Raw genomic sequence first — 12,566 nt, 5'->3', positions numbered from 1 at the left:
TTGAGCTATAGTGCATTTCCCACACCCCAGGAGACTCCCATGTGTCTTCATCCAGAAATTGCCCTACACTCTTCCGGTAACCATCATTCTGACATCTACCATCACACAATAGTTCTGTCTATTCTTGTATTTAATATAAAGGATTATATGGTATGCCTTTGTTTCTGTATCCTGTTATTCAACATTATGTCTGTGAGATTCACCAATGTTGGCATGTAGCATGGTAGTTCATGCTTTTTCGGTGTGGCACAGTATTGTATTTGTGATTACATCATAATTTATCCATTCTAATGTTAATGGCCATTTGGGTTGTCTCCAATCTATTACATATAACACCATTACAAGCATTCTTAAACATGTCTTTTGGTTAATATATGCACTCATTTCTCTTGAGTGTAACTTCTGCGTCATAGAGAAGATTTAGTAAATACTGCCAAACCATTTTCCACAGTTTGTAATAGGTTCCTTAATTTTTGCAAGAGAACTTTTACCTTACTTTCTGCCTAGTTAATTGTCAAAGCCAATTAATGGTCCCTTAACTGACCACACTGAGTAACTTAATTCCATGTTCTTAATAGAAAATACAACACTGAATTTTCAGCTATCCAATCATGTTAGTGAAGATATGGGAATAGGAAGTCTTGTACATTGCTGGTGGGAGTGTAAATTTGTATAAGCACTTTGGAAAATGGCTTTGCAGTATCGACTAAAGTTGAATGTCTACACCCTTCATACCTAGAGTAACTATACACTTCAGTGTGCTTGGGACAGTCCTAGCTTATCCCTGTTGTTACATAATAATTTTTAATTATTTTCATTCTCAAAAGTGTCCTCGTTTGAACAATTATAGTAGTCACCCAGCAATTCCATTCCTAGGCATACGAAAAACAGAAATAAATATATTACACCAAAAATTTTATAACAGGGCTCATAACAGTTTTATTCTTAATAACCCCAAACAGAAATAACTCCAATGTATACAATAGTCAAATGCACAAACTATGATATATTCGTAAGAGATGAACAGACTACTGCTGCATGGGACTACATGGATAAATATCAGCGCTGAGTGCAAGATCCAAAACCCCAAATAACTCATTCTATATGATTACATTAGTAAAATGTTAAAAACCAGGGATCTTGTTTGTGATATCAGAAGTCAGGAAAATGAGGAGATGAGGGAGAGTGTGTGGGAGCAGTGGCAAGGGCCTTCTGAAATCCCGGTAATGTTCTAGTTCTTCACCTGGCTGAGAATTAAATGGGCATGCTCATTTTTGTGATAATTCATCAAGCGAGACACTTATGGTGTGTATTTTTCTGTACATATCTCATACTTCAATAAAAATGTATCCTAAATAAAAGTCTAAGAAATAATATCTATAAAAGGTTGTTGGAAAGACATGCAATGCCATTCATTCTTCCACTAGTATATCTCTGGATCTAACCAGATGACCAGTAAGTTATGTATTTAGATCCCACTGTTTTTGCCCATTGCAAAATAGGTCTTTATATGTTAAACCATTAGCCTAACACTTTCCTGTTTAGTACATTTCCTTATGCTCTTCATATAGACCCATAAGAGAAATTTCTTTCAAAGTTTAGAAATAGGAAAAGAACAACTGGTTTGGCTTTGTCTTACTAGACACATTTTTCAACATGTTATGCTCCTTACTTTGCTTTGGCTACCAAATATGTGACCTACTTTGATACTGTATGCATTTCTGTTTGCTAATATTAACTCTCATCTTACTAGATTTCACCTTACCAATGATTCTTTTAACTGTTAGATTGAATCATACATTGCCACTTTTTAAGTGAATGTCAAGTATCAGTAATTTATTTTGTTTTAACCTAGTATTTGATTATTTTTGTGTCATGTATTCATACAAACTGCGTAAAAATCTATGGGGAACAAGGTAGGGTATAAATACAAAAATAAACATTTGTCACTGTGCATAATGAGTCTTAGTTTCAATTATTTGTTTTGTTGTATTCTAAGAATAAGGTCATTCATAAAACAATCAAATATGGCTCCACATTTATTGGTAGTTTGACCATTTAGATAATAATAGAAAGACTAGCCAGAACCAAATCCCTTATCCAATAACAAAATAAAAACAAACAAAAAATGTGCTTCTTTTATTTTTAAAGTCTTTTTTTGTTTTCTAGTATTATGCTGATATTGTTAAACTATTAGCATTTTTATAAACCATTTTAAAAATAATGTTTATAGTATTTAAATCAATGGACATATTTTCATAAATACTTTCATAAAAATTGTACTTATTGTATTTTCATAAATACTTTCATAAATACTGTACTTAACACATGATTGAATGTGTTATTAACACATGATTGAATATATATGTAGATAATTTTTTCTAAATCATATGATTTGACACTAGAGCTAAATATTTAAAATAAGTACTGTTTGGAAAAATATGGAATAATTGGTTGCTGTAGATGTATTCTATCTCTTCTGTTAGTCCCTTGATGGCAGGGATTATTTCTGAATCATTTTTATATCCTAGAACTTAGTACTCTGACTTGATAAGAGCAGGCACATTACTTGGTAAGAGCAGGCACATGAACTACACTGGAAAGATGGTAGGATTCTTGAAAAAGCCCTAGGTAGCAAGGCCACTGAGGCCAGACTGCCTCTCCAGATTCCCTCCTCTCTGGGCAGGGCATCTCTGAAAAAAAAAAACGGCGCAGCCCCAGTCGGGACTTATAGATAAAACCCCCACCTCCCTGGGACAAAGCACCTGGGGGAAGGGACGGGTGGGGGCACAGCTTCAGCAGACTTATACATCCCTGCCTGGCAGCTCTGAAGAGAGCAGCGGATCTCCTAACACAGTGTTCAAGCTCTGATAAGGGACAGATTGCCTCCTCCAGTGGGTTCCTGACCCCCGTGTATCCTGACTGGGAGACACCTCCCAGTAGGGGCCGACAGCCACCTCATACAGGAGAGCTCTGACTGGCATCTGGCAGGTGCCCCTCTGGGATTAAGCTTCCAGAGGAAGAAACAAGCAGCAATCTTTGCTGTTCTGCAGATTCCACTGGTGATACTCAGGCAAACAGGGTCTGGAGTGGACCTCCAGCAAACTCCAGCAGACCTGCAGCACAGGGGCCTGTCAGAAGGAAACCTAACAAACAAAAAGGCATAGTATCAACATCAACAAGAAAAAGGATGTCCACTGACAGATCCCAACTGAAGGTCACTGATTTCAAAGACCAAAGGTTGATAAATCCGCGAAGATGGGGAGAAACCAGCGCGAAAAGGCTGAAAATTCCAAAAACCAGAAGGCCTCTTCTCCTCCAAAGGATCACAATTCCTTGCCAGCAAGGGAACAAAACTGGATGGAGACTGAGTCTGATGAATTGACAGAAGTAGGCTTCAGAAAGTGGGTAATGACAAACTCCTCCGTGCTAAAGGAGCATGTTATAACCCAATGCAAGGAAGCTAAGAACCTTGAAAAAAGGTTAGACGAATTGCTAACTAGAATAAAGAGTTTAGAAAAGAACATAAATGACCTGATGGAGCTGAAAAACACAGCATGAGAATTTCATGAAGCATACACAAGTATCAATATCTGAATCGATCACGCGGAAGAAAGGATATCAGAGATTGAAAATCAACTCAATGAAATAAAGCAAGAAGACAAGATTAGAGAAAAAAGAGTGAAAAGAAACAAACAAAGTCTCCAAGAAATATGCGACCATGTGAAAAGACCAACTCTACATTTGATTGGTATACCTGAAAGTGATGGGGAGAATGGAACCAAGTTGGAAAAATCACGATATTATCCAGGAGAACTTCCCCAACCTAGCAAGGCAGGCCAACATTCAAATTCAGGAAATACAGAGAACAGCACACAGATACTCCTCGAGAAGAGCAACCCCAAGACACATAATCGTCAGATTCACCAAGGGTGAAATGAAGGAAAAACTGTTAAGGGCGGCCAGAAAGAAACGTTGGGTTACCCACAAAGGGAAGCCCATCAGACTAACAGCAGATCTATCAGCAGAAACCCTACAAGCCAGAAGAGATTGGGGGCCAATATTCAACATTCTTAAAGAAAATACTTTTCAACCCAGAATTTCATATCCAGACAAACTAAGCCTCATAAGCGAAGGAAAAATAAAATTCTTTACAGACAAACAACTGCTGAGTGATTTTGTCACCATCAGGCCTGCCTGACAAGAGCTCCTGAAGGAAGCACTAAATATGGAAAGCATCAGCCGGTATCAGCCACTGCAAAAACATACCAAATTGTAAAGACCATTGACACTATGAAGAAACTGCATCAATTAGCGGGCAAAAAAACCAGCTAGCATCATAATGGCAGGATCAAATTCACACATAACAATATTAACCTTAAACATAAATGGGCTAAATGCCCAATTAAAAGATATAGACTGGTAAATTGGATAAAGAGGCAAGACCCATCAGTGTGCTGTATTCAGGAGACCCATCTCACATGCAAAGACACACACAGGCTCAAAATAAAGGGATGGAGGAATATTTACCAAGCAAATGGAAAGACAAAAAAAAAAAAAAAAAAGCAGGGGTTGCAATCCTATTCTCTGATAAAACAAACAAAGATCAAAAGAGACAAAGAAGGCCATTACATAATGGTAAAGGGATCAATTCAACAGAAAGAGCTAACTATCCTAAATATATATGCACCCAATGCAGGAGTGCCCAGATTAATAAAGCAAGTCCTTATAGACTTAGACTCCCACATAATAATAGTGGGAGACTTTAACACCCCACTGTCAGTATTAGACAGATCAACAAGACAGAAGGTTAACAAAGATATCCAGGGCTTGAAATCAGCTTTGGACCAAGCAGACCTACTGGACATCTAGATAACTCTCCACCACAAATCAACAGAATATACATTCTTCTCAGCATCACATCACACTTATTCTAAAACTGACCACATAATTGGAAGTAAAACACTCCTCAGCAAATGCAAAAGAATGAAAATCATAACAAACAGCATCTCAGACCACAGTGCAATCAAATTAGAACTCAAGATTCAGAAACTCACTCAAAACCGCAAAACTACATGGAAACTGAACAACCTGCTCCTGAATGACTACTGGGTAAATAACGAAATGAAGGCCGAAATAAAGATGTTCTTTGAAACCAATGAGAACAAAGACACAATGTACCAGAATCTCTGGGACACATGTAAAGCATTGTGTAGAGGGAAATTTATAGCACTAAATGCCTATAAGAGAAAGCAGGAAAGATCTAAAATTGACACCCTATCATCACATTGAAAGAACTAGAGAAGCAGGAGCAAACAAATTCAAAAGCTAGCAGAAGGCAAGAAATAACTAATATCAGAGCAGAACTGAAGGAGATAGACACACGAAAAACCCTTCAAAAAAAATCAATGAATCCAGGAGCTGTTTTTTTATTTTTTTGAAAAGATCAACAAAATAGATAGACTGCTAGTCAGACTAATAAAGAAGAAAAGAAAGAAGAATCAAATGGGTGCAATAAAAAAAAAAAATAAAGGGGATATCGCCACTGATCCCAAAGAAATACAAACTACCATCAGAGAATGCTATAAACACCTCTATGCAAATAAATAGAAAATCCAGAAGAAATGGATACATTCCTGGACACATACACCCAAGACTAAACCAGGAAGAAGTCGAATCCCTGAATAGACCAATAACAAGTTCTGAAATTGAGGCAGCAATTAATAGCCTACCAACCAAAAAAAGTCCAGGACCTGTCCACAGTTGAATTCTACCAGAGGTACAAATAGGAGATTGTACCATTCCTTCTGAAACTATTCCAAACAATAGAGAAAGAGGGAATCCTCCTTAACTCATGAGGCCAGCATCATCCTGATACCAAAACTTGGCAGAGACACACACAAAAAAACAAAATTTCAGGCCAATAACCCTGATGAACACTGATGCAAAAATCCTCAATACAATACTGGCAAACCAAATACAGCAGCATGTCAAAAAGCTTATCCACCACGATCAAGTCAGTTTCATCGCGGGGATGCAAGGCTGGTTAAATATACGCAAATCAATAAACGTAATCCATCACATAAACAGAACTAATGACAAAAACCACATGATTATCTCAATAGATGCAGAAAAGGCCTTTGACAATATTCAACAGCCCTTCATGCTAAAAACTCCCAATAAACTAGGTATTGATGGAACGTATCTCAAAATAATAAGAGCTATTTATGACAAACCCACAGCCAATATCATACAGAGTGAGCAAAAACTGGAAGCATTCCCTCTGAAAACCAGCACAAGACAAGGATGCCCTCTCTCACCACTCCTATTCAACATAGTATTGAAAGTTCTGGCCAGAGCAATCAGGCAAGAGAAAGAAATAAAGCGTATTCAATTAGGAAGAGAGGAAGTCAAATTGTCTCTGTTTGCAGATGACATGATTGTATACTTAGAAAAACCCATCATCTCAGCCCAAAATCTCCCTAAGCTGATAAGCAACTTCAGCAAAGTCTGAGCATACAAAATCAATGTGCAAAAAATCACAAGCATTCCTATATACCAATAACAGACCAACAGAGAGGCAAATCATGAATGAACTCCAATTCATAACTGCTAGTAAGAGAATAAAATACCTAGCAATACAACTTACAAGGGATGTGAAGGACCTCTTCAAGGAGAACTACAAACCACTGATCAAGGAAATAAGAGAAGACACAAACAAATGGAAAAACATTCCATGTTCATGGATAGGAAGAATCAATATTCTGACAATGGTCATACTGCCCAAAGTAATTTCTAGATTCAATGCTATCCCCATCAAGCTACCATTGACTTTCTTCACAGAATTGGAAAAAAACTACTTTAAATTTCATATGGAACCAAAAAAGAGCCCGTATGGCCAAGACAATCCTAAGCAAAAAGAACAAAGCTGAAGGTATCATGGCTACCTGACTTCAAACTATACTACAAGGCTACAGTAACCAAAACAGCATGGTACTGGTACCAAAACAGAGATATAGACCAATGGAACAGAACAGAGGCCTCAGCAATAGCACCACACATGTACAACCATCTGATCTTTGACAAACCTGAAAGAAACAAGAAATGGGGAAAGGATTCCCTATTTAATAAATGGTGTTGGGAAAACTGGCTAGCCATATCCAGAAAGCTGAAACTGGATCTCTTCCTTACACTTTATATACAAATTAACTCAAGATGGATTAAAGACTTAAAGGTAAGACCTGAAACCATAAAAATCCTAGAAGAAAACCTAGGCGATACCATTCAGGACATAAGCATGGGCAAGGACTTCATGACTAAAACACCAAAAGCAATGGCAACAAAAGCCAAAATTGACAAATGGGATCTAATTAAACTAAAGAGCTTCTGCACAGCAAAAGAAACTATCATCAGGGTGAACAGGCAACCTACAGAATGGGGGAAAATTTTTTGCAATCTATATTTGCATCTGACAAAGGGCTAATATCCAGAATCTACAAAGAACTTAAACAAATTTACAAGGAAAAAACAAGCAACCCCATCAAAAAGTGGGCAAAGGATATGAACAGACACTTCTCAAAAGAAGACATTTATGTACCCAACAAACATATGACAAAAAGCTGATCATCACTGGTCATTAGAGAAATGCAAATCAAAACCACAATGAGATACCATCTCACACCAGTTAGAATGGTGAACATTAAAAAGTCAGGAAACAGCAGATGCTGGAGAGGATGTGAAGAAAAAGGAACACTTTTACACTGTTGGTGGGAGTGTAAATTAGTTCAACCATTGTGGAAGACAGTGTGGTGATTCCTTAAGGATCTAGAACTAGAAATACCATTTGACCCAGCAATCTCATTACTGGGTATATACCCAAAGGATTATAAATCATTCTACTATAAAGACACATGCACACATATGTTTATTGCAGCACAGTTCACAATAGCAAAGACTTGGAACCAATCCAAATGCCCATCAATGACAGACTGGATGAAGAAAATGTGGCACGTATACACCATGCAATACTATGCAGCCATAAAAAAGGATGAGTTCATGTCCTTTGCAGGGACATGGATGGAGTTGGAAACCGTCATTCTCAGCAAACTAACAGAAGAACAGAAAACCAAACATTGCATGTTCTCACTCATAAGTGGGAGTTGAACGATGAGAACACATGGACACAGGGAGGGGAACATCACACACCGGGGCCTGTTGTGGGGTGGGGGGCTATGGGAGGGATAGCATTAGGAGAAATACCTAATGTAGATGATGGGTCGATGGGTGCAGCAAACCACCATGGCACGTGTATACCTATGTAACAAACCTGCATGTTCTGCACATGTATCCCAGAACTTAGAGTATAATTAAAAAAAAAAAAAAAAGAAGAAGAAGAAAAAGCTCTAGGTACTATTTATTTATCCCATCCTTTTAAATGCTGAAGGAGAACATTAATAAGCAAACAGATGGGAGTACTAATAATACAAGACCCAAATAACATATTCGTTCTTACCTGATGTGGACTGCTTCATCATGTTATGCATTAAGAGACAAAGTATAAAAAGTAAAAACATGTAAAATTTATTTAAAAAATACTTAAGACTCTGACACACTCAGCACAAGTTTAATAGTTAACAAAATCTTTTTTTATAACCTCTAAATCTACTTTAACGAAATCTTAACTTTGCATTATCAATAAAGAGATTGGATTTTAGAATTTCTCTGTGTGTATTAAATAATGCTGGACCCCCCAAAACGTTTAGTAATGATAAAAGGAAAGCAATAAGTTATTATACAATTTACAAAGAATAAAGTATAAAAATGCAGTATAGTTAATAAGAAAACAGGAAACTGTCATGTTCATAGTCTGATGAAAGGTTTTGACAGGAAATAGCAGAGTTTCTTATTGTATGATAGTAAAAATTCAAACACTAAAAAAACACTATTTAAAAAAGATTACAGCTATTCCATGCAACTTATCATTGAAATTCTACAGCAGGGATAACTTGTGAAGATGAATATTCTGAAGCCCCAAAGGACTTCATAATCATTAAGGATACATAAATATTTCTAAATTTTTCATTAGTCTTCTTTATTGGCTAAACCACTAAATATTAAGACAGAAATTTCTTTTGTGAAACAGAGAAGTGTCATGGTTTTAGAGTTTTGTAGTCTTTAAATGTAGGTTCTTTAAAAGTGATACAGAAATCTGTGCTGAGAAAATATGATCGCCTGGGCAAGTGTCTGCGTGGCTAGAGAAGACAATGTGCTATGTGTCTGCTTTCTTTTAGCACATCATAGGACACTGGTAACTCGAAAAAGTTACGGTTTTCTTTTACACTTGATTTTAAAGAGACATAACAAGTTATCCTTCTTCAATTTTAACATCTGGGGTAATGGAGTTAATAATACAATCTTATAAATATATAATGCTTTACAGTTAAAAGTGCTTTCATGCATATTATTTCAACTTAAAAAAATTTTCCCCTGTGTGTGATTGGAGGTTGCACTGTGCAGACAACTACCACTTTCTGAGATTCAAAAGAATAAGAGGAAGGGCTGCATTGGGTATTTTGAAAGACAATCAATCCACAACAAAGTGGAAAAAAGTCATCCACACACCAAAAAAACCCCTAACCAAATGAACTTTGATCACTACTAGACAGGGTTTAAACCATTGAAGTGAATCATGTGATACCAAGTGAACTGCAAAACAGTTGCAGTAAGTTTCCAAGACTGAGTCATATCAGATTATAAAAGCTCCTATTTGTACATTTGAGTTGGTATAATCAATCTTTGTAAAACAAAGAGCTATACCTTTTTGAGCTAAACATAGCATTTCTGTAAGTGATATACAATATATAAAATTTTAAATAACAATGCATTTTACTTTTCATGGAAAGATCTAATAATCACATAGTTTGTATTTGTAAGTTCTAGAGGCTTTACTTTTTTTTCCATCCTCAGAGTTTGGTCAGTAATTTTGTTGGATTCCTTATAGAATACCTTTAATAGTTTTCTCAGTTTTCAAAATCTAAAATAAATTTAACAGGAGATGATATGCAAAATTTATTCTCAATTATCAACTTCTTTAAACACTGAATTGTAAACATGACAAAGATTAAACTACCAATAACCACACAAACAAAATGATTTCCAGAGATTCAGAACAGGAAATCAGTAAAAGTGATCGACTGGAGGTCATGATTTCTTTATTACTTTATTACATAGACAAGAGCCAAAATTCCAATCTATAGTACTTAAAAAAAAAAAAAAACTTAAAAAAAATTCAAGAATTTTATTGAAATAATACTAGGTACATAACGCTGAAAATGTTTTTGGTTTTAAGTAAATCATAAAAATATAAAACATTTAGAATGAAAAAATTGTAGATTTCACGTAAAAATGTATATAATGCAATAGCTAAAGCTGACGTTTTCAGAAGGAAAAAACATGCACCCACATTAATAAGTAAAAAAAGTTGAAAGAAAAGGAAAGTTTGGAATTGAAGAAACTTACAAGTGCACAATTTTTACCTGAGAAGAAGAGAGGGGGAGTCATTTACAGAGAATTCTTAATCTTTCTACAGTGCATACTTAGATGTATTCAGTATTGTGGGCAAACAAAATGAAACTGCCACTGAATGTCTTCTTCCTGGCAGCTGACACATCTTGATAAAACTGAAACCATTAACATTATTTAGAAGGTACTCTAAGGTCAACGGTGATGAGGCTAGGAATATGTGAGGCTCTATGTAAATTTATGACCAATTACAGGAAATAAATCACTTCACACTTGTTTCACTTTGAACTTTTAAAGCTACATCAAAGTACCATGTAGATTTCATTTGATTTAACCTTTAGCAAAATGAAGCATTTAAAAATTCAAACCTTTAGCAAAACACCCTCATGAAAATGAAGTACTTCTTTTCTATTTGGATTGAATTCTGTTAAGAGAAAATTATTGTTCTCTAAAGCTAAATCATGTGTTTTTTTTAGTCTATCAATCAATTAACCAAATATGCACTGAGTGCTTAGGTGACAAGTGTTGTGATGCTGGAAAGGCAAAGACAAATGACAGGGCTCCTGCCCTCAGTTAAAAATCTGAAGGGCAAGACAAAAAAACCAAACAGCCAATTCCAAGGTGGCACACTGTTAAGTAAACCCACAGGAGAAGCAATACACTGGCTAGAAGGGAGAATTCTTAGGGAAGGAGTAAGATGATGATGTTTGAGTTGGGTCTGTAAGGATGAGCAGAGGTGGAGGGAAGAGAAATCAGGCACAGGTGGCATGTGGCATGGGGAAAAGCCTAAGGCCAGAGAATGTATTATGTGTTAGGAAACTGCAAGTGGTTTGGTGTGGCTGGATATAGGTCTCAAAATAAGAGGTGAGAGATGAAACCTGAAAGAAAGCTGGGGCTAAACTATGAAGAATCTTATGCCATGTTAAATAATTAGAACTTTATCATGAAGGTTATGGGTGAGTCACTGAAGCAGTGGAATAGTGCCATTAGATTTTATCTAATCATTTATAATATCACACTGTGACTATATAATGTATAAGTGTCTTGTGGTATAGCTGGAACAATAAGGACACTTATTTAGCCCTTACTATGTCCCAGGCTCCATTTTAAGTGCTTTTCCAGCATTAACTTACTTAATTCCCCTAATATCTCCCACAAGATAATTGAGAGATGGAGGAAAACTTTTTTAGGTGTCAAATCACTCAAGAAATCTGATGAAAATCTTGAACCCATTCTCCCAAAGATTGGCCTATGTTTATACATAAAATATTTGTAAATACTTTAATAGACCCCATCCATGGGCCCCAGGTTAGGAAATTGTCCAGAAGAGAAATACTATGATTTTTAAAATGACTTTGAGATATAATTTGCATTCCATACAATTTACCCATTTAGAGTGTACAATTTGATGGCTTTTAGTATATGCATAGAGTTGTGCAACTATCACCAAAACCAATCCTAGAATATTTTCATCATGCCATAAATAAACCACACACTTCTTAGCTGTCATCCCCTGAAAACCCTCTCTTCCCCTCCAACCCCAAGGAACCACTGATCTACTTTCTTTCTCTATAAATTTATCTGTTCTGGACATATAAATGAAATACAATATGTGGCCTTCTGTGAATGGATTTTGAAAATTTATCATCCATGTTGTGGCACTTGATTCCTTTTATTGCCTAATAATTGATCATATGGATATACCACATTTTATTTATCCAGTCATCAGATGATTGACATCTGAATTGTTTCTACTCTCTAAATATTATTAATAATGCTGCTATGAATATTTATGCAGATGTTTTAGTGTAGACATGTTTTCATGTTACTTGGGTATATACCCAGGAGTGGAACTGCTAGGTCATATAGCAACTCTATGTTTAACCATTTAAGGACCTGCTATACTGTTTTCAAAGCGGCTGTACCATTTTACATTCCTATCAGCTGTGTATGAGGGTTCCAATTTTTCTACATCCTTGCAACATTTTTATTATCTGTTTTATTACAGACATCCTAGTAAGTGTGAAGTGGAATCTCATTGTCAT

The 12,566-nt window shown here is 36.0% G+C and overlaps 1 protein-coding gene across 9 annotated transcripts in view; it reads right to left on the bottom strand.

The window, feature by feature from the left end:
- LOC105485393 (ecotropic viral integration site 5) overlaps positions 1 to 12,566 on the bottom strand; it is a 288,203-nt gene that overhangs the window by 19,258 nt on the left and 256,379 nt on the right. Inside the window, exon 20 of one of the 9 annotated variants that reach the window (XM_011747712.3) lies at positions 8,513 to 8,525. The exons of 7 other annotated variants lie outside the window; for them this stretch is intronic. In XM_011747712.3, coding sequence (XP_011746014.1) covers positions 8,513 to 8,525 — 13 coding nt within the window. Of the gene's footprint in view, positions 1 to 2,396; positions 3,147 to 8,512; positions 8,526 to 12,566 lie in introns of those variants that run through there. One more of the 9 variants, XM_071078882.1, reaches the window with a different exon arrangement.

This window comes from Macaca nemestrina, chromosome 1, assembly GCF_043159975.1.
Source record: "Macaca nemestrina isolate mMacNem1 chromosome 1, mMacNem.hap1, whole genome shotgun sequence".
Taxonomy (NCBI): Eukaryota; Metazoa; Chordata; class Mammalia; order Primates; family Cercopithecidae; genus Macaca; species Macaca nemestrina.
This window is presented reverse-complemented; position numbering and strand designations above follow the sequence as displayed.